Genomic DNA, 25025 nt, shown 5'->3' on the forward strand with positions numbered 1-25025 from the left:
CCATTTTTAGTTTGCTGAGATTTATTTTATGGTCTACCTTGTTGAATGTGTCATAGGCACTTGAAAAGAATATGTACAGGCAGACCTTGGAGACAGTGTAGGTTCAGCTCCAGACCAACACAATAAAGCAACTGTCTCAGTCAACTGGCCCAGATATATTTTTTGGTTTCCCAGTGCATAAAAAAGTTACATTTATACTATACTGGAGTCTATCAAGTATGCAATAGCATCATATCTAAACAATGTTCATAACTTAGTTAAAAAATAATTTATTGCAAAAAAAAAATTTTACTGCTAAAAAATACTAACCATTGTCTGAGCCTTCAGTGAGTTGTAATCTTTTCACTGGTAAAGGGTCTTGCCTCGATGTTGATGGCTGCTGAATGCTCAGAGTGTAGTTACTGCCATGACTGTGGCAACTTCTTAAAATAAGGCAATGCTTCAAAACAGTTATAGTAGTGACATCAAAGATCACTGCTGCTGCTGCTAAGTCGCTTCAGTCGTGTCCAACTCTGTGCGACCTCATAGATGGCAGGCCACCAGGCTCCCCTATTCCTAGGATTCTTCAGGCAAGAACACTTGAGTGGGTTGCCACTTCCTTCTCCAAGGCATGAAAGTGAAAAGGGAAAGTGAAGTCACTCAGTCGTGTCCGACCCTTAGCGACCCCATAGACCGCAGCCTACCAGGCTCCTCCGTCCATGGGATTTTCCAGGCAAGAGTACTGGAGTGGGTTGCCACTGCCTTCTGACCACAGATTAATACAACAAATAATAATAAAAAAATTGCTGAGAATTACCCAAATGTGACGCAGAGACACAAAGTGTGCAAACGCTGTTGGAAAAAATAATGCCAATAGACTTGTTCAATGCAGAGTTGCCATAAATCTTCAATTTGTAAAAAATACAGTATCTTTGAAGTGCAATAAAGCAAAATGTAATAAAATAAGACATGTCTATCTTCTTCAGTTTGGGAACGTATGTGTGTGCGCGCTTAGTCACTCATTCATGTTCGATGCTTTGTGACCCCATGGACTGTAGCCTGCCAAGCTCCTCTGTCCATGGGATTTTTTCAGGCAAGAATACTGGAGTGGATTGCCATTTCCTTCCCCAGGGGATCTTCCTGACCCAGAGATCAAACCTACATCTCCTGTGTCTCCTGCACTGCAGGCAGATTCTTTCCCTGCCTAGCCATCCGGGAGGCCTGGGGATGCAGTGTTCTACAAATATAATTAGGTCAAGATGATTTGTGTTTTTGTATCATCTATGTTTCTTGTTTTTTTGTGTTTTTTTTCTCCAATTGTTCTATCAAATTCTAACAGTTTATCAATAAAAAATGGTGTTAAAATTGCCAAATACAATTGCAGAAATGTGTGTTTCTCCCTTTAATTTTATTAAATTTTCCTTTATGTAATTTGAAACTTTGTCATTATGATTACATTTGACTTTTCTGTATTTTGGGTCAATTGATCCTTTTATCATTAAGAAATGTCCCTCTTTATCTTTGGTAATACTCTGTGCTGAAGTCTATTTTACCTGATTGAAGGCACTTCATCTTTCTTCAGGCTTACCTTTTGCATGGTGTATCTTTTTCCATGCATTTACTTTCAGCCTATTTATAAACAGCAGATATTTTGGTTCTGCTTTTCTAAAAATCTATTTTGACAGTGCCTGTCCTTCAGTTGGAGTTAATTCCTTAATATTTAATGAAAGTACTAATATGCTGGATTAAAATCTAGTGTTTTATTATTTTGTTTGTCCCCTGTGGGGTTTTCCCCATTTCCTACCTCCTTTGGGATTATCTGCTTTCTAGAATTCCATTTTAATTTATATTGGCTTTTTAGGCTGGATATTTGTTGTGTACAGTGGTTGTCTGGGGCTTAGAATGTACATCCTTAATTTTTTAAAGTATTACACTAAGAGTCCATTTAACACCACTTCCAACTTTCACTATATAATTGTGATATGTATCTCAGCTATCTCCATTATAAATATCATAGGACAGTCTGGTTTTTGTTTTATATAATCTTACGCACTTTTTAAAAAATAAGGGAAAACTAGGTCTTGTTTTTACCCATTATTTTCCATTTCTGACATTCTTCTTTCTTCCTGAAGATCCAAGTTTCCATCCAGCATTAATCTTTCAACTGGAAGTATTTCTTTTAGTACTTCCTGTAGTAAAGGTCTTCTGATTATCAATATTCAACTTCTGAAAAAAATCTGAAAACATATTTATTTTGCCTTCATTCTTAAAAAATATATATATATATATATTTTTGCTGTTCCTAATATTCTGGATCAATGATTTCTTCAGTCAACATTTTAAAGATATCATTCCCAGTGTCTTCTGACCTTCATGTTTTCGCATGAGAAATCCACATCACTCGAACCACTGTTTCCTCCTATGTAATGTGTTGATTTGAGCTGCTTTCAGAACTTTCTCTATCTTATTTACAAAAGTAAATATCTTATTTATTTTTGCTTGGGGTTATCTCAGAGATTCTTCAAATTTTAAATGTTATGTCTTTCACCAAATTTGGGAATGTTCTTCAAATATTTTTTTCTACCTCATTCTCTCTCTCCTTTTTTTCTTGGACCCTTATTACACGTTAGATCTTTTGGTATTCCACAAATTTGGGAGGATCTTTTTTTTTTCTCCAATCCTTTTAATCTCTCTTTTCTTAAGATTAGATACTTTCTATTGATCTATATACAAGTTTAATCTTTCTTTTGTCAACTCAAATCTGTTATTAAGCCCATCAAGTGAATTTTAAATTTTAGATACTGTATTTTTCAGTTTTAGAATTTCCACTGTGTGCACTTAAAAAGTTTCTCAGTTCAGCTCAGTTCAGTCGCTCAGTCGTGTCCAACTCTTTGCGACCCCATGAACCGCAGTACGCCAGGCCTCCCTGTACATCACCAACTCCCGGAGTTCACTCAGACTCATGTCCATCGAGTCAGTGATGCCATCCAGCCATCTCAGCCTCTGTCGTCCCCTTCTTCTCCTGCCCCAACTCCCTCCCAGCATCACAGTCTTTTCCAGTGGGTCAACTCTTTGCATGAGGTGGCCAAAGTACTGGAGTTTCAGCTTCAGCATCAGTCCTTCCAAAGAAATCCCAGGGCTGATCTCCTTCAGAATGGACTGGTTGGATCTCCTTGCAGTCCAAGGGACTCTCAAGAGTCTTCTTCAACACCACAGTTCAAAAGCATCAATTCTTCTGTGCTCAGCCTTCCTCACAGTCCAACTCTCACATCCATACATGACCACTGGAAAAACCATAGCCTTGACTAGACAGAGCTTAGTTGGCAAGGTAATGTCTCTGCTTTTGAATATACTATCTAGGTTGCTCATAACCTTTCTTCCGAGGAGTAAGCATCTTTTAACTTCATGGCTGCAATCAACATCTGCAGTGATTTGGGAGCCCAAAAAAATAAAGTCTGACACCGTTTCCACTGTTTCCCCATCTATTTCCCATGAAGTGACGGGACCGGATGCCATGATCTTCGTTTTCTGATTAAGCTTTAAGCCACCTTTTTCACTCTCCTCTTTCACTTTCATCAAGAGGCTTTTTAGTTCCTCTTCACTTTCTGCCTTAAGGGTGGTGTCATCTGCATATCTGAGCTTATTGATATTTCTTCCGGCAATCTTGATTCCAGCTTGTGTTTCTTCCAGCCCAGCGTTTCTCATGATGTACTCTGCATAGAAGTTCAATAAGCAGGGTGACAATATACAGCCTTGACGCACTCCTTTTCCTATTTGGAACCAGTCTGTTGTTCCATGGCCAGTTCTAACTGCTGCTTCCTGACCTGCATACAGATTTCTCAAGAGGCAGGTCAGGTGGTCTGGTATTCCCATCTCTTTCAGAAGTTTCCACAGTTTATTGTGATCCACACAGTCAAAGGCTTTGGCATAGTCAATCAAGCATAAGTAGATGTTTTTCTGGAACTCTCTTGCTTTTTCCATGATCCAGCGGATGTTGGCAATTTGATGTCTGGTTCCTCTGCCTTTTCTAAAACCAGCTGTTCACATCAGGAAGTTCACGGTTCACGTATTGCTGAAGCCTGGCTTGGATAATTTTGAGCATTACTTTACTAGCGTGTGAGATGAGTGCAATTGTGTGGTAGTTTGAGCATTCTTTGGCATTGCCTTTCTCACCTGCTGCTAAATTGTATTTTCATATTTTTTATTTTGCTTCATATGTGTATTTTAAATATACTTGACAATATATTTTTATATATTTTATACATTTAAATTTAATGTTATTCTTTTATTTTCTCTCATTGTGAGCATACTTAATTTAACATCATTATAAATGCTTTGAAATCCTTGTTAATTCCAACATCTGAATTAGCTCAGGGTTAAGATCAGTTGACTAACTTTTCTCTTAAAAACTGAATTATATTTTTCTGGTTCTTTTTGTATGTCAACATCAACGTTGGTTTTTTTCAGTGCATTCAGGGTGTTGTGAAAGTTATGCTGTGAATTCTGTTACATTCCTCTGAAGAGTATTGACTTTCCTTTTTTTTTAAAGCAGGAAATTCACTTGATTGGATTCAAATGGAAATTCTTGTCTGAGAGGCAATTCAAACCTCAGTTCCATTTTACCTTTAGCTAGAATCTGTTCTGTGCATCTGCAGTTCAGAGGTGAGCCACAGACGTGGCAGAGTTTATCCACGGGCAGCGGCCACCCTGAGCACAGTCATCTGGTTCTTCAGACCAGAAGGCTGTCATGTTTTGTTGGAGTTCTAAGTGCCAAATATGGCTGCTGACTGCAGTCTTAGCGAAGTTAATGAAGTCGCTCAGTCGTGTCCAACTCTTTGCGACTGCATGGACTGTAGCCTACCAGATTCCTCTGTCCATGGGATTTTCCAGGCAACAGTCCTGGAGTGGATTGCCATTTCCTTCTCCAGGGGATCTTCCCGACCCAGGGATGGAACCCGAGTCTCCCGCATTGTAGATAGACGTTTTACCGTCTGAGCCACCAGGGAAGTCCACCTTAGGCTAAAAGCTGTAAAAACGGGACACACCCTCTATGCCATTCATTTCTTCCATGGTGTGACTCCTCTCCAGAATCTGTTTCCTCTGTTCGCTCTCTGTACGGTGGGGTACTTGGTCTTTTTCTTCCCCATGAGTTTAGCTGCTGTGCGTGAGAAGCTGATTTCTGGCACCGGAAGCGGAACTGCTGCGAGTGCAGTGTCCGCTGCTGCCTGTGGCACCACCCCCCATCCCTCCACAGTGACTCCAATTCCCCATCCACACAAACGACACCGTCCAGGGCCCTTTCTACCACATGCCCCTGTGGTAGGGAGGCATCTGGACAGATTCCTTCACATTCTGGATGTGAACCTGGTCCATGAGGAGGAGGAGACAAGACCAGCAGGGCTGTGAGAAGGCTGAGTAACAACTGGGGTGGGGACTACACAGGAATGGGGCACTGAGCCTCCATCAAGGGAACTGCAGGACAGCCATGGTTCAGGAGGGATCTTGTGCCAGCAGGGAGCTTGTTGTCCTGGACTGCACAGAGACTGGGGTCCAGGAATCTGGTTTGGTGTCCTATTTTCAGCACACATTTGACAGGATATGAACCAGGAGAAGCATAGTTGGCAGGGCTGGAAATAAAGGACTGATGTGGTCTTACTACTTTTCCTGTGGATGAGAGAAGGGTGCAGGACTGAGGCCACTTTAAACGTAGTTTGCAAGGCTGCTCCTCACAAGACTGGAGATGAAGGAGTGGAAGGAATGTACTCGAACTCCATGTCTGCGGGTTTGGTGTCTTGGGAGGCTCATGGTATCACTGACACACAAATCAGAGGGAAAAGGATGACTTCAGGCTTGGATGGAGTCTCTAAATAACCTCCTGGGCCCCTCGAACTTCAAACCTCTCTGATTCCATGTTTCCGAGTGCGGTTTTATGATCATGTAATGTTCTGAAGTTCATTTGTGTTACTTCGATGCCTTCATATTGATGGTAACATCCTGAAAGCAGGAAGCAAGCTTTTATATCTTTAATATTCTATGGTATTTTAAATAGAGCTCGACAGTTGAATTTTTATCATCCTTTAATAACTGCTAGTAATCAAGACCCATATGCATTTGCTGGATTTTAAATACATAAAATATCTGTGTTATGAAAATAATAATCATTTATGCTCTGGCCATCCAATCTGGGGAGGCAGCACTTCTTGGCAGAAATAGGCACATACTGAATTTGAATTCCAGTTCTACCACTTTCAAGTTGCACATCCACTGGCAATTTACTCCTTCTCTCTGTGTCTCTGTTTCCTCAAGTGTAAAATAGGTGAACACCAGGCATTAAATGGCATACCTAAAGCACCAAGGACAATGCTGAAACAGAGGCGGGCTCAGAGACTGGTTACAGTGAGACAGCTTTCTTAGTATAGGTCTTTAATAAGCCCTCACAATATTGCTTGTTCCAGTATTTTATTGAAAGCAAGAGACAAAAGTATTTCTAAAATCATACCAGATTCCCTTACAAATCTGAATATACAGTAATGGAAATCAATTCCGCTAAAATCAGGCTTACAACACTGGACAGAAGCCTGGACACAAGGGGAATCCTCTCACATCTAACTGCCACTGATCAGCAATAAGACAAAGAAAGGCACAGATTTTCTCTTCACCTCAGTTTTGTGAACTGTAAAGTGGAAATAATAATACTATAATACCTGCTCTTAGCTGTTTTCTAGATTATAATAAGAGTAAAATGAGACATGGGATAAAAATATTTCAATGCTATATCATGTAAAATTAATATTTTATTGTTGAACAGGCCTAATTACACCCCTGCCCCAAATAACTTCATACTCTCAACATCAGCTCTATGTTCAGAATGAAGGTGGTAAAGTAGTTTTCCTGTAACTATTGTGAAGCACCTTCAGTGCCCTTAACAAGCAAGAGGCAGACGTGTCAAAAGTAAACGGTGAGATTTTCTCTGGAAACGTACCCGAGAAACTGGAATACCGGCCAACTCCAAGGAGAATTAGGTCGTGAGAAAGAGAGATGGGAGAGAGACTGTTCACCATTGTCTCTCTGAACCCCTGAAGTTCATACCAGTTACAAATACTACTGACTGAAAAACTAAAGTAAGAATGTAAATGGTGGATGAATAGGAGACGCGTTTAAAGAGAGCTATCAATGCGTCATTTTGCTACATTATACACAGGAATGTGTGGCCTTGTCTATTGCATCCAGAAACCAACACCGCCTCTGGTATTCCAGCCAGGCCACCCCCCTCGTGCAGTGACTTGGCAGCAGCTGCTAAACCTCATGGGGCCAGCCAGGATGGACTCTGACCACACTGGGTATTTCCTTTCAGTGATTATGGACACACGTTCTCTTCCCAAAGTGGTATATGCAAGGGCAATTATGCTTCCCACCAAGACGAGATTCTTCCAAAGAAGGAAGTGAAAACCCGTGGATGCTGAAGAAAGCACTGGTTCCTCTGCCGCAGCTCACAATCTACGTACTTAGCCTTCCACTGACTTAGTGTATGCTCCGAGGTCACTAACAATCTGTGACCGAGGCGAGCTGACATTCTTTCCAGACTGCTCTGCCATATAACATTATTATTCTTCATAAAATGATCAGGCCAACAGGGGTCAGGCATGCTAACTGTGATCATTTTTCATTTAAGAAAACACCCTATGAGGCCAAAATAATTTAAGAAAACATGTTTTCTCTGGTTAAACTGAGGGCCAGTGAGCTCCTTTGACAGTTGTGCTACAGTGTTTAAAGACAGTTCAAGCCTCCCAGCCTCGTCTGCCCTTCAGAAGAAGGAGACTATTTCTTCCTACTGTTTTTTATTTATTTTTACTGATACCATGACAAAAATATTCAATTTTAATTCTAATAAAGAATAGGGTAAGAAGAGCATTCGGTACCATTTCATACTGCAGGCTGTCACAGACTCAGACCCTGGCCTTGGGTTTAGAGAGAAGAGATTTTGGTTTGGACTATGCACAGCTAAAACCTTGCTTGTTCCCTGAACGTTTATCCCGGCTAGGTAATTTTCTGCCAACACAAAGACATTACTAGGAAATGCACATATTTTATACTTGACTTGTTCTTACAACATCTGCTGGAGCAAATCAGAATATTAATTTTCTGGTTTTCTCTAGAACTAGAAAGTGAGCCTCCTCCCTTCTATGTACAGTATTTCTTGGTTGAAGGCAGATGTTCAACATGACAACTGTCCAGCAGGTTTTTAAACGGTTCCCTTTACTCCTAAAATAACAGACCATGTAGAATATTTAACCCAAGAGCCTCAGAGAGCACAGGGCAAAATGATCTTGAGTTCTCCTTGGACAAGTGGGACGGTGTGTGTCTCTCAAATGCAAACTTCCTGGCCTGGCTGTGGGGGGACCACAGCCACAGCCAGACAGCGTCTGGTCCCTTCGCACCTTTCCAGCCTGTTTCTAGGGGTGTTTGGGTCAAAGTTCTCCTTATACTTGACATTCCAACTGTGCTGCCCTCCCTGCCTCTCCCCTCTGGTGGCAGTTGCCTCACAGCCCGAGCCTCCGCTTGTGCTGCACACTCCAAATGGGGTTCACCCTGCCTTGCAGGCCTGGCAAAAACTCACTGCACCTCCTCCTCCAGGAAGCCTCTCCTGACTACACCCTCTTGGAGGCACAAATGCTCCCGCGGCCTCTGTGAGCCTCCCCCACTTTTCTCATCAGTGACAGCAGCAACTGCATGAAGGCTTCTAATGTGCCCAGCTCTCTCCAACTGTTTTTCAGGTATTATCATTTTAGTGTTATAAAAACCCCATGAGATTAAACTGTCTGCCAAAGGTCATACAGCTATAAGCAGCAAATCCAAACAGAATGCATTTGTTTTTTATCTTTCTCCTTTAGACTGAGAGCTCCTTACCACAGGAAAGCTGTTGGTTTCATCTCTGCAACCCCAGTACCCAGCAGACAACCAGATGCACAGTACACATGTGACAAATATTTGCTGAATAAATGTCTCAGTAACTGGACTTCTCAGAGACGAGAGTGACTGCATTATCTGCTGTAATACGAAATACTGAAAATTCCAACTTGAAGAAAATAAAAGATCTGAAAACGTAGGGATAGGTAAGATGAATGCTAGACCTCTGTGAAACTTTCATCTGTGCTTTTGAGTGTCTTTATTCATGACACCCACATACCTACTGGCCTGTGAATGCCTAAGGACAGGAGAGTGTGAAGTTGCTCAGTCATGTCCGACAGGAACCATGTCTTTTCTTGGGGCCCAGTTTAGTAACTGGCCTTATGGGGATATTAAGCAAATAGGTGCTGAATGAATAAAAGAATTAAAAAATTTCAAACTCTATTTGAAAGGCTAACTTACTCAGAAAAATGCTTCTAACATCGTCCATACTATATTACAAACCCTTCACAGCCAGTCTTTTAACTAGAGTAGAACTGCACTAAGTGACATCCTATTTATTTATTACTTTCTCAGTTTAGCGCCACATAGCTTGCAGGGTCTTAGTTCCCAGATCAGGGATCGAACCTGTGCCCCTTTGCAGTGGAAATACAGAGTCATAATCATTAGACTGCCAGGGAATAACCTGCTGCCGGTCTCTTTTTCCACTCTGATTTAAGCAGCTTCAGATTTATTCTGGAACCCACATGCCCAAGCCGTGTAGAAATTAAGTAGATCAGTTTATTTATATACTACTGACTGAAATTTAGTTCATCTGAAGGCTTTAGTGTGACACAGAGAATAATTCAGAACTTTATTATTACAGCTCAAATTCCATCTCTATAAATACTGACACCAGCCCCAGGCAATGCCCATCTGTCTCAAACACAGGAAAATTTCTACTACAGTGAGAGACTTGGCATGAGCCTTGGCATATCTAACAAAAGCTTATCCACAGTAAATACTTGCCTCTTGAGAGAGACAAATGGCTCCGTTGGAAAGAGCAGTAGATGGGAACCTGGAGGCCTGGGTCCAAGTTCCAACTTTATCCTTTAGCTGTGTGATCTTGGGTAAGTCAGTTTTAGAGGCTCAACTTCCTTGTCTCAAAAAGAGGGATCCTAACAGTTGTCTTACCTATCTCCAAGGGTTACTATAAAGATTAACTAAGGAATGAATACATGTGAAGATGCCTGGTAGACGTTATATAAAGTTCCCATTTAGAACAGGTGGTATTATTATTATTATTGTCAGAGCTGATAGCTCATTGCATTCTTGGCTTGCACACACTTACTTCTCTCCTCTAGTCCCTGTGGATAAAGGGTTTAAACCTCTGAAGTCTCTATGTCCTTATAACTGTTTCTTTCTTTCAAATGAAGTCAAATATACAACAGATTCAACTCTGTTTCAAGGTTGAGCTAAAATCACCAAAGCAATTATTTAGGGAGAGTTCAGGGAATTGTATGTAAGATTAAACGATCACTTTAATGTTTGAATGGAAACTAGGTAAATTCTCAAGGACTGCTGAATTACTTCTTTCATGATATGGCTTGATATGTACTCTTTTCATTTCAAGAAATACCCTGGGTAATGAAGGATTTATTTTTTGAAGATATTCTTTAAGCCAAAGGACTTTTATTTCTCAATGAGAAACCATGATCCGTGCTCTCAAATTCACCTTAGTAAGACTGTTTAAATGCTGTGTTAGATTGCCCTGTGACAGAATATTTCTCTACTTTTTCATCTTGTATATTTTCCTACACTGCTCTTTCCTTCATTTTACTGCTGAGACTGGAGAATACCCAGTTCTTGGAGACTCAATGGAAGTTGCCAGAAGGGGAGGAGACAACTGTACTAAATTCTCCAAAGGGACAGCAAAAGTCTGGAAAGGCACTGAATGAGTAATTTTCTGTCTTTTTCTCATCCTCAAACAAAATCATTTGAAAATGCAATTCTAGAGCCCCAGAAGGCATAGCACTCTTTGCTTTTGAGAAACGCTTTCTAAAGCCCACATCCATTTCCACCATTTAACTAGCTGTGAACCCCTGACAATTCCTTGAGTAACTCTGAGTTTCTTTGGGCTTCCTGCTATGTAAAATAGGACTACAATCACCACGTCAGAGGACATCACAGTGAGTGAGTATGAACGTCTGTGTCTAGCACAAGGTAAGGGTCGTGAAGGCCGTTTCTCTCTTCTTCCCTGAAAGAAGCAAGTTGAGAGGTTCTAATAGGGAGTCAGAGTTAAAATATGAGTGTTAAACAGAGCCCCCAGGAAGGCATTTTACTTATCTTGGTTTGTTAATACCATACAGTAGTGTAAGATGAAATCAAAGCTGTACACATATACTGAAAAATCCTACCTGCCATGAGAAACTGAAATGCTTTGTATTTTACAGAACCTGGATTCTCTTGCCTATTTGACTCATTTTCAAAGATAAGTTAGACAACTAGCTTTTTTCCTCTTTGTAACTTTCTCCCATCTCTAATTCTCTATCCTTCTAAACTTAGCCATTTCCATCATTCAAAAATACCATAATCCTCATTCACTACAAGCTCTGGTGAGTTTTCTCTCCAGAACTTAAAAGTCAACACTGAACTAAAGTAGGAGGAAGCAGATTTACAAAAACAAACAAAAAAACAGTAACACATTCAGTTCAGCTCAGTTGCTCAGTCGTGTCTGACTCTTTGCAATCCCATGAATCGCAGCACGCCAGGCCTCCCTGTCCATCACCAACTCCCGGAGTTGACCCAAACTCATGTCCATCAAGTCGGTGATGCCATCCAGCCATCTCATCCTCTGTTGTCCCCTTATCCTCCTGCCCTCAATGCCTCCCAGCATCAGGGTCTTTTCCAATGAGTCAACTCTTTGCATCAGGTGGCCAAAGTATTGGAGTTTCAACTTCAGCATCAGTCCTTCCAATGAACACCCAGGACTGATCTCCTTTAGGATGGACTGGTTGGATCTCCTTGCAGTCCAAGGGACTCTCAAGAGTCTTCTCCAATACATTAGCTTACGCTTAACTGAAAGAAAGTTTGTACACACACACACACACTCCCTCCCATCTTCCCCCCACCCACACCCCCATTTCACTCTGGTATTAATTCAGTTTGCTCAATCTGTGTCCTTCTTTGGAAATTGTTTTCCTTGTATGTAGCCAGATCAACTCTAGCATTGAAGGGAAACTTTCCTAGCTTCAGCAATAACAAAACTTAACATAACTGGAGTGGGTAGCCTTTCCCTTGCCAGGGGATCTTCCCAACCCAGGGATCAAATCCAGTTCTCCCACATTGCAGAGGGATTCTTTACCTGCTGAGCCACAAGGGAAGCCCATGAATGTAACTATGAACTGACAATGTTTGTATTGGGGAAAGAAAGGTAGGCCCCCTTCATTTAGTCATTCAATGACTATTTTCTGAGAGTCAACCATGTTCCAGGTACTGTACTCATGGCAAACCACACAGACCCAATCCTCACACTCGATGGACTTCTAGTCCAGTGAGACAGAGAGACACTACAAAATGAACTCCATACAATAAACAATACTATGATTAGAATACCCAAAAGTGAAACATACAAGGTGCTGAGATAGAAGGAAACATGAAAACCCAACACTGAAACAGCCTAGACCTAACAAATAGCTTTGTGGAAAAACCCCAAAGAGACGTCTTCGTTCTCTGCAGGGATGTGGCACCAAGTCTGGGGTGGCTGGTCTAAGGAAAGGAAGTCAATGTTGCGTATCACTCTGTCTTTCCATTTAGTCTTCTCAAGAGAGGCCGTCTCCAATCCTGAGGTGATAATCAATATGTGGCGCCTGCACTGTCAGCCCCATCGGTCTAAACCAGTACATGTGCACATTAACTTATAGTCAGATCTGCAAGTTATCTCCACCCCATGGTTCTATCCTTTCATGGACGACATGTGTCCATCCAACTTCAAGTTTTAGGTGGAAACATCCACCGTTGCTTGATCCACCTGTGAGGCTGGAGATGAGGACACAGAAAAGGCACTGGAGCCAGTATCAGCGGCAGGCTCACAAGAGGCCCTGGAGTGGAGGCAGGGAGGGGACGAGGGCAGGACAGCTATGCGGCTGACTCCAGAGATGGGAAGGGATGCCATCCCTCCTAAAAGCAAGATGCTTTTAGAAGGGATGCCAGAATGAAGTGTTGTTCCTTGATGTCTCTAACAGGGGATGAGCAGCACACACAGGAATAAAGGAAGAGACAGTTTACAATGATACCTTTGTCTCCATCAGACAGTGTGTTTTTGGAGGTGACAGATCCTTAAATCATTCTGCTTCTCCTTGCTTATTAGCGCTGACTCCTCACTGTATTAGCATAAGGCCATCAAAAGCCAGGAAAGAACATCTCGTTACTTTTGAAGCCTTAACAAGTTTAATGTGTTACTAACACTCAGAGGAGTTTCATGTGCTGGCCTAGGGGCCAAGTTTTGTAATGTGGATGTAAGTTCAAGGTCTGCACTAATTATCTGATTTAAGTCCACCTCTTTGAGTGTTGAAAATTGTGCTTTCATGGTACTTCTTGGGGGTGGAAGTGGGAAGAAAAGACCAGAGCAATATGGGAAATAACTATGAAACATGTTCCCACCTGTGTCATGCTTTGCCACATCAAGGATGCCATACTGACGTCATGGTCAAAAAAGGAGTCCTCCTAGCCCCCAGCAGTTCTCTCCCTCTTTTCCTTACCCACTCATCCAGTGAACACTCACTGAGGGCCTCTTAGGTAGCAGGCACTGTTAAGAGCTGGGACTGTAGAGATAAGACACAGTCACTAGACCTGGTCACTGTCCAGCCATTCAGGGACAATACTATTGGGACTGAGCCAGTCTGTCCTATTTAATTTTAGCTGCCCAATGAGTATACATCAGACTTCTATGTATCACATGCCCACACTTTTCTAAATCCTGATGGTAGGTAAAGAAGGGGGGAAAGCATGGGTGGTCAGCTCCCAGCAGGTATCCCCTACTTTGTCCTCTCTCCTTAATACCCTCTGCCCTACTCTGACTTCAATCCACCTGTGTAAGCAAATCCTGCATTCAATGTGTGCTTAAGACTTCCAGGAAAAGCAATGCCCCAGGGATTAGGACTCCAGGGGATCCCACGCTGGCAGAAGAAGAAAGTAAATGCAAACCCAGGAGAATGTGCACGATCTGGAGGTGGTAGGGGACGGTGGTGGCAGGGGGTGGGGGAACCTGACCCCTGCTGGAACAGAGGATTGACTCCAGGCGCTGGAGTGAGACAAGCCATATGAACAACGGGGCCTGCTGACCCAGTCACTCCAGGTGCTCCTCGGCTGCCAGCATTCTCTGTGGGTTATGATGTGTGTGGGAGCCATCAGATGACAGTGGAGCTTTGGGGAAACTCCTCAGGCAGCAGAGGGCCAAGGGAGCTGAAGCAGGAGAAGGAGGCAGGAGGCAGGGAGGCCAGGCTGGTCACCCAGATGTATTCTTATAACAGCCAGCCCAGGGTGGGAAAACCGGAAATACAGGTGAACCTGATTGGGTACCACGTGAGAAGAGGTTTGACTTTGGATGTGGGAAGCCTGAGGTCATTTCCATGGGACCTGCTTGTATACAGGGGTAAGGTCAAGCCTAGAAATCAAGTGAGACACTGGGCAAGCATGCACATCTGTGTTCCTGAGGAAGACGACCTTTCCAAGGGGAAGTCCAATAACCAGATGTGAGCACGGGGAAATGCCTGTAGTTTCAGAGCAAGAGGAAGATGAGAAGCCGTCAGAGGAGATGGAGGAGGGCTTGCAGAGCTTGGCTCACACCCGGGTATGTGCTGCGTTGAGGGGGAGAGAGAGAAGCAGAAAGTGGTCCACGTCAGATACTGAAGGGAACAGAAGCAGGAAGCCTGAACAAAGATCATCATGTCTCTGCCCATCTGCAGGGGCGCTGCGGGTGGCAGTCTGAGCTCCTGTTCAGCACACGATCACAGGAGAGACTCCTGTCCTGTCCATGTACCACTGCATACATGTCTTGCTTTAGATGTGAGCAAGCGGTGAGCCTGATGGTTTTGCTTGGCCTCCTGTGATCCTGGCTTCTGCTCTGAGAAGAGTGCTGTCTGGTCACAGAAAAAATGAGACACAGACACCTAAGCCCAATAGGCTGGCACAGACCCAGAGTAAGGAACATGTCTGTGGTACATGTCTCTGAAATGTTGAGGTGCTCCACGCATTATCAGAGGCAAACCCCACCAGCACAGTGTGAGCTGTGGTCTGACAGCCAAGTGTGCTCCTCTAAGGACGGCACCTCTTCAGGGCCTCCTTACCACTGTGCTCAAACCGGTAAAGTGCAAATGAGATGAAAACAATACCTATTTTAGCCATTCCAAAGAGGAACTTGGTGGCTACATTGAGGTTCTTTTCCCAAAGCAAGATAAGTCAAGAGTTATACATTAAATGTCTTAAATATTGATTGTTAGATAAAGCTACACAGAATCAATCAGAAAGAAAAGACCAGGGAATTTCACTGGGGCAAAGGGCAGGATATACAAAGTCAGAGATATTGAGATTTGATTAGTTCAAAGAATTTTTACAAAATTGGTTATGGCAACAGCCAGCCAAGGCTGAGGTGGGCCTGAGAGGGAAGCACTGACTGGACTGGTCAGTGGATTTGCCTCGCCCCTCTCCTCTAGCCCTTGTTCTAACAGAAATGCCACTCCAAGCTTTGGGAACATGAACAAAGGATGAGATGAGACAAAAAAGAAGTGTCTGGTGTCCAGCACTGTCCCTGCCCGGGCCCCAGGACACCTATCAGAGTCGCCCTTGCCCTGTGGCCCCGGTACAGACATGTTGGCCCCTGGTCCAGGGAAGTCCAGGCCTTTCACAGCTCCAGGCCCAGGGACCCCACACTGGCACAATGACTGGCACAAATGGTGTGCCTTGCATCACTGCTGTCGCTTTTTTGTCCTTAGGCTGATTCTACTATTCACCAGATTATCCCTCCTATGAATAATGGGAAAACCCATATTGAGCAATTTCAAGAATTCTGCTTTTAGAAAATTGCATGAGAAATACAAGGGGGGATTCAATTTAGGCTATTTCAAAGGTCATACAAAAAGACCAACTACACTTATCCTTCTTGCTAAGCTGCTGACTTACGCTAAGAAGCTTACCAGAGCCTTCTGTACTCATTTTGTATTCAGCCTTCTGGAAGGAATCCAAATTCAGGAATCCGGGGCATAAGACCAGAATCTACAGCATGTTCCACTCATTTCTGCAGCTGTGTCTCTTCAAGTGCTCTAATCCCTAACCTGGCATCATGTTGTTTTTATTTTTCCTCTTCAGATGTAGCTGAGCCTGTGTGAGTCACCTCAGAGATAAAGCCTGCCCTTTGGAATGAATCTTGTCATGAGAAGACAGGACATAAGAGATTCAGCTAGGTAAGCCCACCCTATCAGAAAGGGAGCTTGACTTCAGATCTTACAGGAAAGAGGCGAGCCTCTGAAGGCAGCAGCTGAGCACTGGGACATAGGGACGACATTTCCTGCAACACAGGACAGGGGTCCTCCTCTTGCAATGACCACTCACCAGCTGAAGGCCTGGGCCCTTCCCTTTCTCCAGGCCCCGCGGGTGAGGGACTTCCTCTGCGGGTGAGGGACTTCCTCTGCTAAAAGTGACCTCTCAGCCTCATGCTTCAGCTGGTGCTGCTGCTGCTGCTAAGTCGCGTCAGTCGTGTCCGACTCTCTGTGACCCCATAGATGGAAGCCCAACAGACTCCTCTGTCCCTGGGATTCTCCAGTGGGTTGTCATTTCCTTCTCCAATGCATAAAAGTGAAAATTGAAAGTGAAGTCGCTCAGTCGTGTCCGACTCTTAGCGACACCATGGACTGTAGCCTACCAGGCTCCTCCGTCCATGGGATTCTCCAGGCAAGAGTACTGGAGTGGGTTGCCACTGCCTTCTCCGAGATGCTTCAGGCCTAGCTCAAATGTCACCTCTGAGGAAACCTCCTGAACCACTGCCTTGACCCCTGGGGGGCAAAATGAGGCAAGGTCTTTTTCTGGTTTAGACCTTTACCATAGCGTTTCACATATGGCGGATTAATAATTCACACATTTGTTGCATGCTCCACACTGGCAGCTACTGTAAGGCCAAGAATTCTGGCTATTATTCACGCATGCATTTCCAAGCTCAGGATCAGCTCTGGCACAAACTGGGTTACATGCTCATAAAATATTTTCAAAATGGCACTGCCCTAATTTAGAATGAAATTGGAAACTCTTTACGGGATAAAATAAATGTCCCCAAATATTATATCCACTTTTACTTCATAGAATTCTGGGAAAATATTTGGGATAAGAAAAAATATTTGATTCATAAAATAAAACCTTACTAGTCTGGATTAACTGGGAGGTCAGCCTTAATTAGCAATTTTCCAGAATTAGAAAATATCATGAAGACAGCTTTAAACTTTCAAAGTGAAAGTCGCTCAGTTATGTCCGACTCTTTGCAACCCCATGGACTATCAGTTCAGTTCAGTCGCTCAGCCGTGTCCGACTCTTTGCAACCTCATGAAGCACAGCATACCAGGCCTCCCTGTCCATCACCAACTCCTGGTGCCTACCCAAACTCATGTGCATTGAGTCGGTGATGCCATCCAACCATCTCATCCTCTGTCGTCCCCTTCTCCTCCTGCCCTCAATCTTTCCCAGCATCAGGGTCTTTTCAAATGAGTCAGCTCTTCACATCAGATGGCCAAAGTATTGGAGCTTCAGCTTCAACATCAGTCCTTCCAATGAACACCCAGGATTCATCTCCTTTAGGATGGACTAGCTGGATCTCCTTGCAGTCCAATGGAGTCTCAGGAGTCTTCTCCAACACCACTGTTCATAAGCATCAATTCTTCTGCGCTCAGCTTTCTTTATGGCCCAACTCTCACATCCATACATGACCACTGGAAAAACCATAGCCTTGACTAGACGGACCTTTGTTAACAAAGTAATGTCTCTGCTTTTTAATATGCTATCTAGGTTGGTCATAACTTTCCTTCTAAGGGGTAAGCGTCTTTTAATTTCATGGCTGCAGTCACCATCTGCAGTGATTTTGGAGCCCCCCCAAATAAAGTCAGCCACTGTTTCCACGTCTATTTGCCATGAAGTGATGGGACCAGATACCATGATCTTAGTTTTCTGAATGCTGAGCTTTAAGCCAACTTTTTCACTCTCCTCTTTCACTTTCATCAAGAGGCTATAGAGTCCATGGAATTCTCCTGGCCAGAACTCTGGAGTGGGTAGCCTTTCTCTTTTCCAGGGCATCTTCCCAACTCAGGGCTCGAACCAGGTCTCCCACACTGCAGGCAGACTCTTCACCATGTGAGCCACAAGAGAAGCCCTAAACTTTCAAAGGCTCACTGTAATTTAAAATAAGCCAATGATGAAGCAATGACCAGTGCATGGTTACTTGCTTAAAAGAACAGATATAAGTAGTTTAAATCAGTCTATCAAGTATCCGTTTCATCAGTTAAATATGTCCTAGTTGCAATCTTGCTTTTGCAATCCGCTTGTTTAAAAAGCTCTGGGTTTTTTCCCCCTCTTTCAGCAGAGATGGGGGATGGGAATCTCTTTGGGACTGAATTAATCATAAACGTTGGTTCATTGTTGATCCATGAGCAGCCTGTTTTCACATATTTATTCAGTAATTTTTAATAAAATCATAAGTACTTATAAACCCACCAGCCCAAACAGCTAGAGAGCAATTTACAGCTAATCATCTGCTACCTCCCAAAGAGCCCATCCCCCCCCCACCCTCAGTCTGAGGCAAGTCCCACCCCCAAGCCCACGGCCATCACTCCATGCCTGTCCACTCCACACAAGTTTTACTGCCTCTACCTATATTCCGCTGGATCATAGAAAAAGCAAGAGAATTCCAGAAAAACATTTACTTCTGCTTCAGTGACTACACTAAAGCCTTTGTGTGGATCACAACAAACTGTGGAAAATTCTTCAAGAGATGAGAATGCCACACCACCTTACCTGCCTCCTGAGAAATCTGTATGCAGGTCAAGAAGCAATAGTTAGAACCAGACATGGAACAACGGACTGGTTCCAAACTGGGAAAGGAGCAGGTCAAGGCTGTATATGGTCATCCTGCTTATTTAACTTATATGCAGAGTACATCCGTGAAATGCCAGGCTGGATGAAGCACAAGCTGGACTCAAGATTGCAGGGAAAAATATCAATAACCTCAGATATGCAGATAACACCACACCTATGGCAGAAAGTGAAGAGGAACTAAAAAGCCTCTTGATGAAAGTGAAAGAGGAGAGTGAAAAAACTCAACATTCAAAAAACGAAGATCATGGCATCTGGTCCCATCACTTCATGGCAAATAGATGGGGAATAATGGAAACAGTGACAGACTTTATTTTCTTGGGTTCCAAAATCACTGCAGATGGCGACTGAAGCCATGAAATTAAAAGATGCTTGCTCCTTGGAAGAAAAGCTATGCCAAACCTAGACAGTGTATTAAAAAGCAGAGATATTACTTTGCTGACAAAGGTCCATCTAGTCAAAGCTATGGCTGTTTTTCTGGCAGTCATGTATGGATGTCAGAGCTGGACCATAAAGAAGGCTGAGCACCAAAGAAGTGATGCTTTTGAACTGTGGTGTTGGAGAAGACTCTTGAGAGTCCCTTGGACTGCAAGGAGATCCAACCAGTCTATCCTATAGGAAATCAGTCCTGAATATTCATTGGAAGGACTGATGCTAAATCTGAAACTCCAATACTCTGGCCACCTGACATGAAGAACTGACTCACTGGAAAAGACCCTGATGCTCAGAAAGACTGAAGGCACGAGGAGAAGGGGACGACAGAGGATGAGATGGTTGCATGGCATCACCAAGTTTGAGCAAGCTCTGGGAGTTGGTGATGGACAGGGAAGCCTGGCATGCTCACAAAGAGTCGGACATGACTGAGCAACTGAATTGACTGCTATATTCCTAAAAGCATATTTTGATTTCAGTTGCTTTAACTCTATCAATTAAGATGTCATGCTATAGTTAGTATTTTGGGGACCTACTTTTTTGCATAATATGGGCTCCAATTTATTTAACTTATTTAATAAGAGGTTCACTATGACCCATCTCTTTTGTTTGCTGCCCAATATTCCATTTGGGGACTAACTGCAGCACTATTTACTCATCCATTCTCTTACCGATGGCCTGTACTTCCAGAATTTTGCTATTGTTTGCAGTGTGACTCTGACGATTCCCGTTCATGTACAAGATCCTCTCTTTGACGTTATACATATATTATATTATGTGCCTGGGTCAAAAGGTAAGCAACTACTTGGCTCAGAAAGTGATGACAAACCATCTTCTGATGTGGTCATGCCAATCTACTTCCCCAAGCCACATATAAGATATCCTGTGGACCCACATCTCCTCCAGCACTTGGGACTGTCAGTCTTGTTAACATTTGTCCCTTGTTATCAGGCTAGAATCAACTAGAGGTATCAGCATTTATGAACTGGTGCACTCTAAATTAATCAGTGTTTTGAAATAAGAAAATACATTTGATTATAAAAATAACTTTCACTATAGAAAATTCAGAAATATAGAAAAGCACCAAAAGAAAAAAATAGTAGCAGCTATAGTGTATCAAGATTTCATATTCATTTACAGTAATGAAGGAATATTTACCCTATGACAAGGGCAGTCTACAACTGCAATTTATTTAAAGACCCTGAAGAAGACCAGACCAGATCTCCCACTGAACATGGCCCTGCTAGTATTCTAACCTGTCAGCTTAGCACCCGCAAAGCGCCACTTCACTGTCCCAGGTGCCCAGGAAGCAGCAAGGCTCTAGCTAAATATCAGAATTAAAAACTGAAGATGTGCTTTGAAATTCATAACATCTCCCTTTTGGGAGGTTCATGTTCGGTACAGTGGTTTCAATCTACGCCTCTTTTGATCTGGGAGGAAGGGACTGGAAGTTCTTATTAAACACTTAATAAAAGCAGTTCTTTTATTTTAAATCCATTTTCAGAAACTCCTTTGTAGCAATGTACTTCCTTTCAGCAGCAAGATGCCATTAAGGAGAACAAAAATGGTCTGCAGAATAACAAGGATATCATGGCCAGACTGTGGGTAACTGAATGAAGGTGTTCCCCCAGGCACGGAGACTCAGTTTCTAGGGGCACACTGTGTACTTTACATCCACTGGAAAAAGGGAATTGGTGAGCCAGCCCAGCATGAGCAGAGGGTCTGCTCACAGCACAGCTTCTGGTGACTAAATTTCAAATTCACCGATGTCCCACTCTGGGCCAGGCACTGTGTTAGTGAGAATTCAGAGAGAACACCACACCTGCTCTCCATGGCATCACCATCTCCTTGGGAAGACACAACGCAGGTGACTATGGAACAAGGAAGAATGAAGTAAGTGTAATTGGTAGCGACCATGCAGAATAGCAGAGACCTGAGTTAGATGTACAGGGCTCTAAAGGGAGATGAGACTACCTACAGGAAAAGTAGAAGGACAAACTTTTTGGCCAATCCAATATTTTTAGAACAGCGAAACCAATTTATATTCCTAGGGCATGAGACTGTCCACTATATCCACAGCTTACAATATTTACTCACTTTATAGGTGAGAAATAATTTATCTGTCACTTGAAATGCTTTCTTGAAACTGTGAGGCAGAAACCAGTCTCACAAAAACTCCATTTTAGTAAATTCAAACCATGCCAACAAACTATTCGATTTTAATATCATAATTAAGAACCTGAGTTTGAGGTCACAAAAGATGAACGAATTTCTAATAAGACTAGTTCAAAGCAACAGGAAAGACCCTCACTTCTGGGTGTTCAAACTGGGATTGAAGCTATTGAGGGCAGCCCCCCAGATTAATGCTGAGCATCAAGCCAGCCCACATCCTGGAGACCCCTGAGGATGCACCCTAATTTGTGAGCTTTCTGCCCCAGGCAGAGGGGAAAAGGTTAATGCAGGAAACAGAAGCAAGTCACAGTGTTTTCCTCTCTCCCTGCCATTGACAAACGGCTGACCTACAACCTCAAAGTCATTTTTCTAAATCAAAAGGCACCAGGAAGCAAACTTAGTCACCCTCCAGTATCTTGTAAAAGAACTGCTCAGGCACAAGCGTTTGGAGTTAAACTATGGTGTCCAACAAGGGGGTGCTGGGAAGTCAAAGGGTAATCCTCTCCTTCTCAGGATGAATTTCAACCTAGGTCCAGGAAAACTGAGATCAAGAGAAGGCTGTATGTTTGCACAGGCTGAGTCCTCTCAGTGGCTGGTGTGGACTGTGATGTCCTGGCTGCGGCAAGGGCGGTGCACACAGAAACCACCTCTGCACGCGTAGGGGTTCAGATGGCAGGTGCTGCACACCCAAGTCCCCTCATGATCTCATCTCAGTTCAAGCTCTGGAGTGTGGTCCTACAAGCTTGAAAACCTCATGTTATAAATGTGCTCAAAGAATCTTGGCCTCATGGAGCTCACTTCCACCAACCAAGGTCATAGAGTTGTACAAATCAGAATGCCAGTTTGTTATGTACACTTTATATCTGCAAGTAGATGTCATGAGAAACCAAATGATAATCAGAAAGTCTGACAAAAAGCATCAGGGAGGCAGCATCACCTGAGAGGTCTCTCCACTGAGGGTCACTGCAGACCCTGTGCATCCTACCTGCAGTGGCCTTCATCTAGTTTATTTCTCGTCATCCTTCCGCGCTCAGCTCAAACACACCTTCCTCAAGACCGCGCCCCCACCCCCCACCCCCCGCAACTCCCAGTGTGGGTTTCCCCACTGCTTACACATTTTCACTACCCCCTGCACTTTTGTTTAAGTGCTTACAGCAATTTTCATTAAAAGACCATATCTGCTCTATTTTTTTTTTTTTTTTTTCATTTCCCCTCAGAGCAGGAGCTATGCCTGCCACCTTGACCACTCTGCCGGATCTCCAGTGGATGCAGCATGTAGTAGGCACTCAAATAAGTGTGGAAGGGTGGGGAGGAGGAGTGCATAATGACTGCCTGTCCACTATGATGAGAACAGCCTTCCGGTGGGACCTGGAGTCCTTTTGCCAAGATTCTCTCTCCCTTTGCACAAGATCAGAAATGGGCACGGCTGAAGTCTGCCCTACTTATGGTCCCTTTCCTGTGTTTCTACTGCTGACCAGCCCTTCCCCCCTCATACTTGCTTTGGATAGGCAATACCTTTGACTGGGTTACAGGTTAATCAGATTGGTCTAAGCACCTTTCTGTCTGCTAAAGCAGCTCTGTGTACCCTGGTCTAATCTATTTTACGGTCATTTATAGTTGAATCTCGGGGAGTAGCCTTACATCCAAGTTTGAGGGGTTCCCACTCTGTGAAGCCGCTGTGGTCGCCACCCCACATGCCAGCGTTAAGGACAAGGATGCTCCAAGATGCTCGGCCGCCGGGGAAGAAACAGAGCAGCAGGGAGCACATATGGCTGATGCCTGCTCATGCTTCCCACACACAGAAGCTAGAGATGACATTCTTACATGCTTCGGCTATTGTCTCAAGTATGATATTAATTTTGATAATTGAAAACAGAACCAGTACTGGCCTGGGAGTATGGCTGAGATTGAGATCGTTTTGATCCCAGCTCTGACACCAACTCGCTGTCAGCAAATCCCATTCCATGCCGGCTTCCGTAAATGAGTTGGCCTTGATGACCAGCAGGGCCCCTTCCGGCCTTGACAGTCCATTTTCCAATGGTTACTTTCTGTCTAAGAGCTCATCTCAGACTTGATAAACACCCAAAGACCAACCCAGCTGCTGGCAATGACTACCATACACTCGGGAGTCTGAGTTAAGCACCTATCTCTAAAGAAATCACTGCCACATCTTAGGATTTTCATGATTACAAATGAAATCATTCAAGAGAAAAGCAGATGTCCCTGGGACCCGACACCAGCTCACACAGCAGATTCTCTAACACAGATCTTTTCAACATTTGTTAATCACAGAACGGAGGACTGAGACGTCTGGGAAATCTGCCTATGACCCAACTCTCAGGGACTCTCTTCCTTCCATCTTCCCAGAAACAGGGTCCTTGTGGAAATTACTTTCTATATATAAAATATACTATATATATATATATTTCTATATACAAAATAGTCAATTATGATTAAACATTTCCACGAGTATATAACTTCTACAATATTTGCAAAAAACAGCACTTTTCTTCCCTATCCTTGATATTGGAAGTTCAGTTTCTTCACCTCAGCCCCCCAACACACAGATCCTGTCACTAGTGATAAATTCTCAAACAGGCATTCAGTTGTAGTACAAACTCATTATGAATCTGTTTATAACCCAAAAAGCATCTCAATTTTAATTAGCTAATATGTTAAATTCAAAGTCATGTTTATGTTTAAACATTCTACAAACCCATCTTAGAAAATGGGCATGTCTGATGAGGCCCTTCCCTGTCTGAAAAGAAAAGACTGAAAAGAATAAAGACATTCTTTCTGCTAAGGGGTTTGTACTCCAGAGACACATATTTGCTTCTGCTGCAGCAACTGTGAATAGACTGAGCACAAGTGTGTGAATTTCAGAAGATTTCTTCAAGTAGGATGTTTATAAAAGAAGAAACAAACGAAAACCCTGGTATCTGAAGGCAGGCCCAGGAGCACCGCACTCCTTACCTCGAGTAGTAGGACTCCACGCCCAGGGCCTCCCGCACGCTGGCAATGTGCTGCTCCAGGGCCGAGCTCGTGGCTGTTGGAAGGGCTGTGCTGCTGCCCGTCTGGAGGTCACTGGAGTTTTCCACTGTGTTGTCTCCCAGGTAGTGTTCATGAAACTTCAGAATTCCTGAAATAAGACAGGCACAGCCAATGTTATACCTGCCTGGGGTATAAGGGGAAGGGAAGGTGGAGGGCAGGGGGCAACAAGGTCAAAGCTATGTGACCAAGAGGTCAAAGACGACGAGCATGCTGTCCTCCAAACCATGGGAAGAAATCCTAAAATCCTAGGTCTTTCAGAATTCTGGTCAGTACCATTTTTACAATTTTCACTGTCAGGTGCATGAAAACAGGGAATTCAAGACAGGGCTTTTGCTTTTGATGATATATATTCAGAAGCTCCGGGGCTGATGACTAGT

General features: G+C 43.4%; 1 protein-coding gene across 3 annotated transcripts in view; it reads right to left on the reverse strand.

Annotated features, from left to right (window-relative positions):
- The window catches only part of TTC28 (tetratricopeptide repeat domain 28), a 557344-nt gene that overhangs the window by 58410 nt on the left and 473909 nt on the right, over positions 1 to 25025 (reverse strand). For all 3 annotated transcript variants that reach the window (XM_052654609.1, XM_052654608.1, XM_052654611.1), the window contains one exon: positions 24571 to 24736. In XM_052654609.1, coding sequence (XP_052510569.1) covers positions 24571 to 24736 — 166 coding nt within the window. The remainder of the gene's footprint in view (positions 1 to 24570; positions 24737 to 25025) is intronic.

This window comes from Budorcas taxicolor, chromosome 17, assembly GCF_023091745.1.
Source record: "Budorcas taxicolor isolate Tak-1 chromosome 17, Takin1.1, whole genome shotgun sequence".
Lineage (NCBI taxonomy): Eukaryota > Metazoa > Chordata > Mammalia > Artiodactyla > Bovidae > Budorcas > Budorcas taxicolor.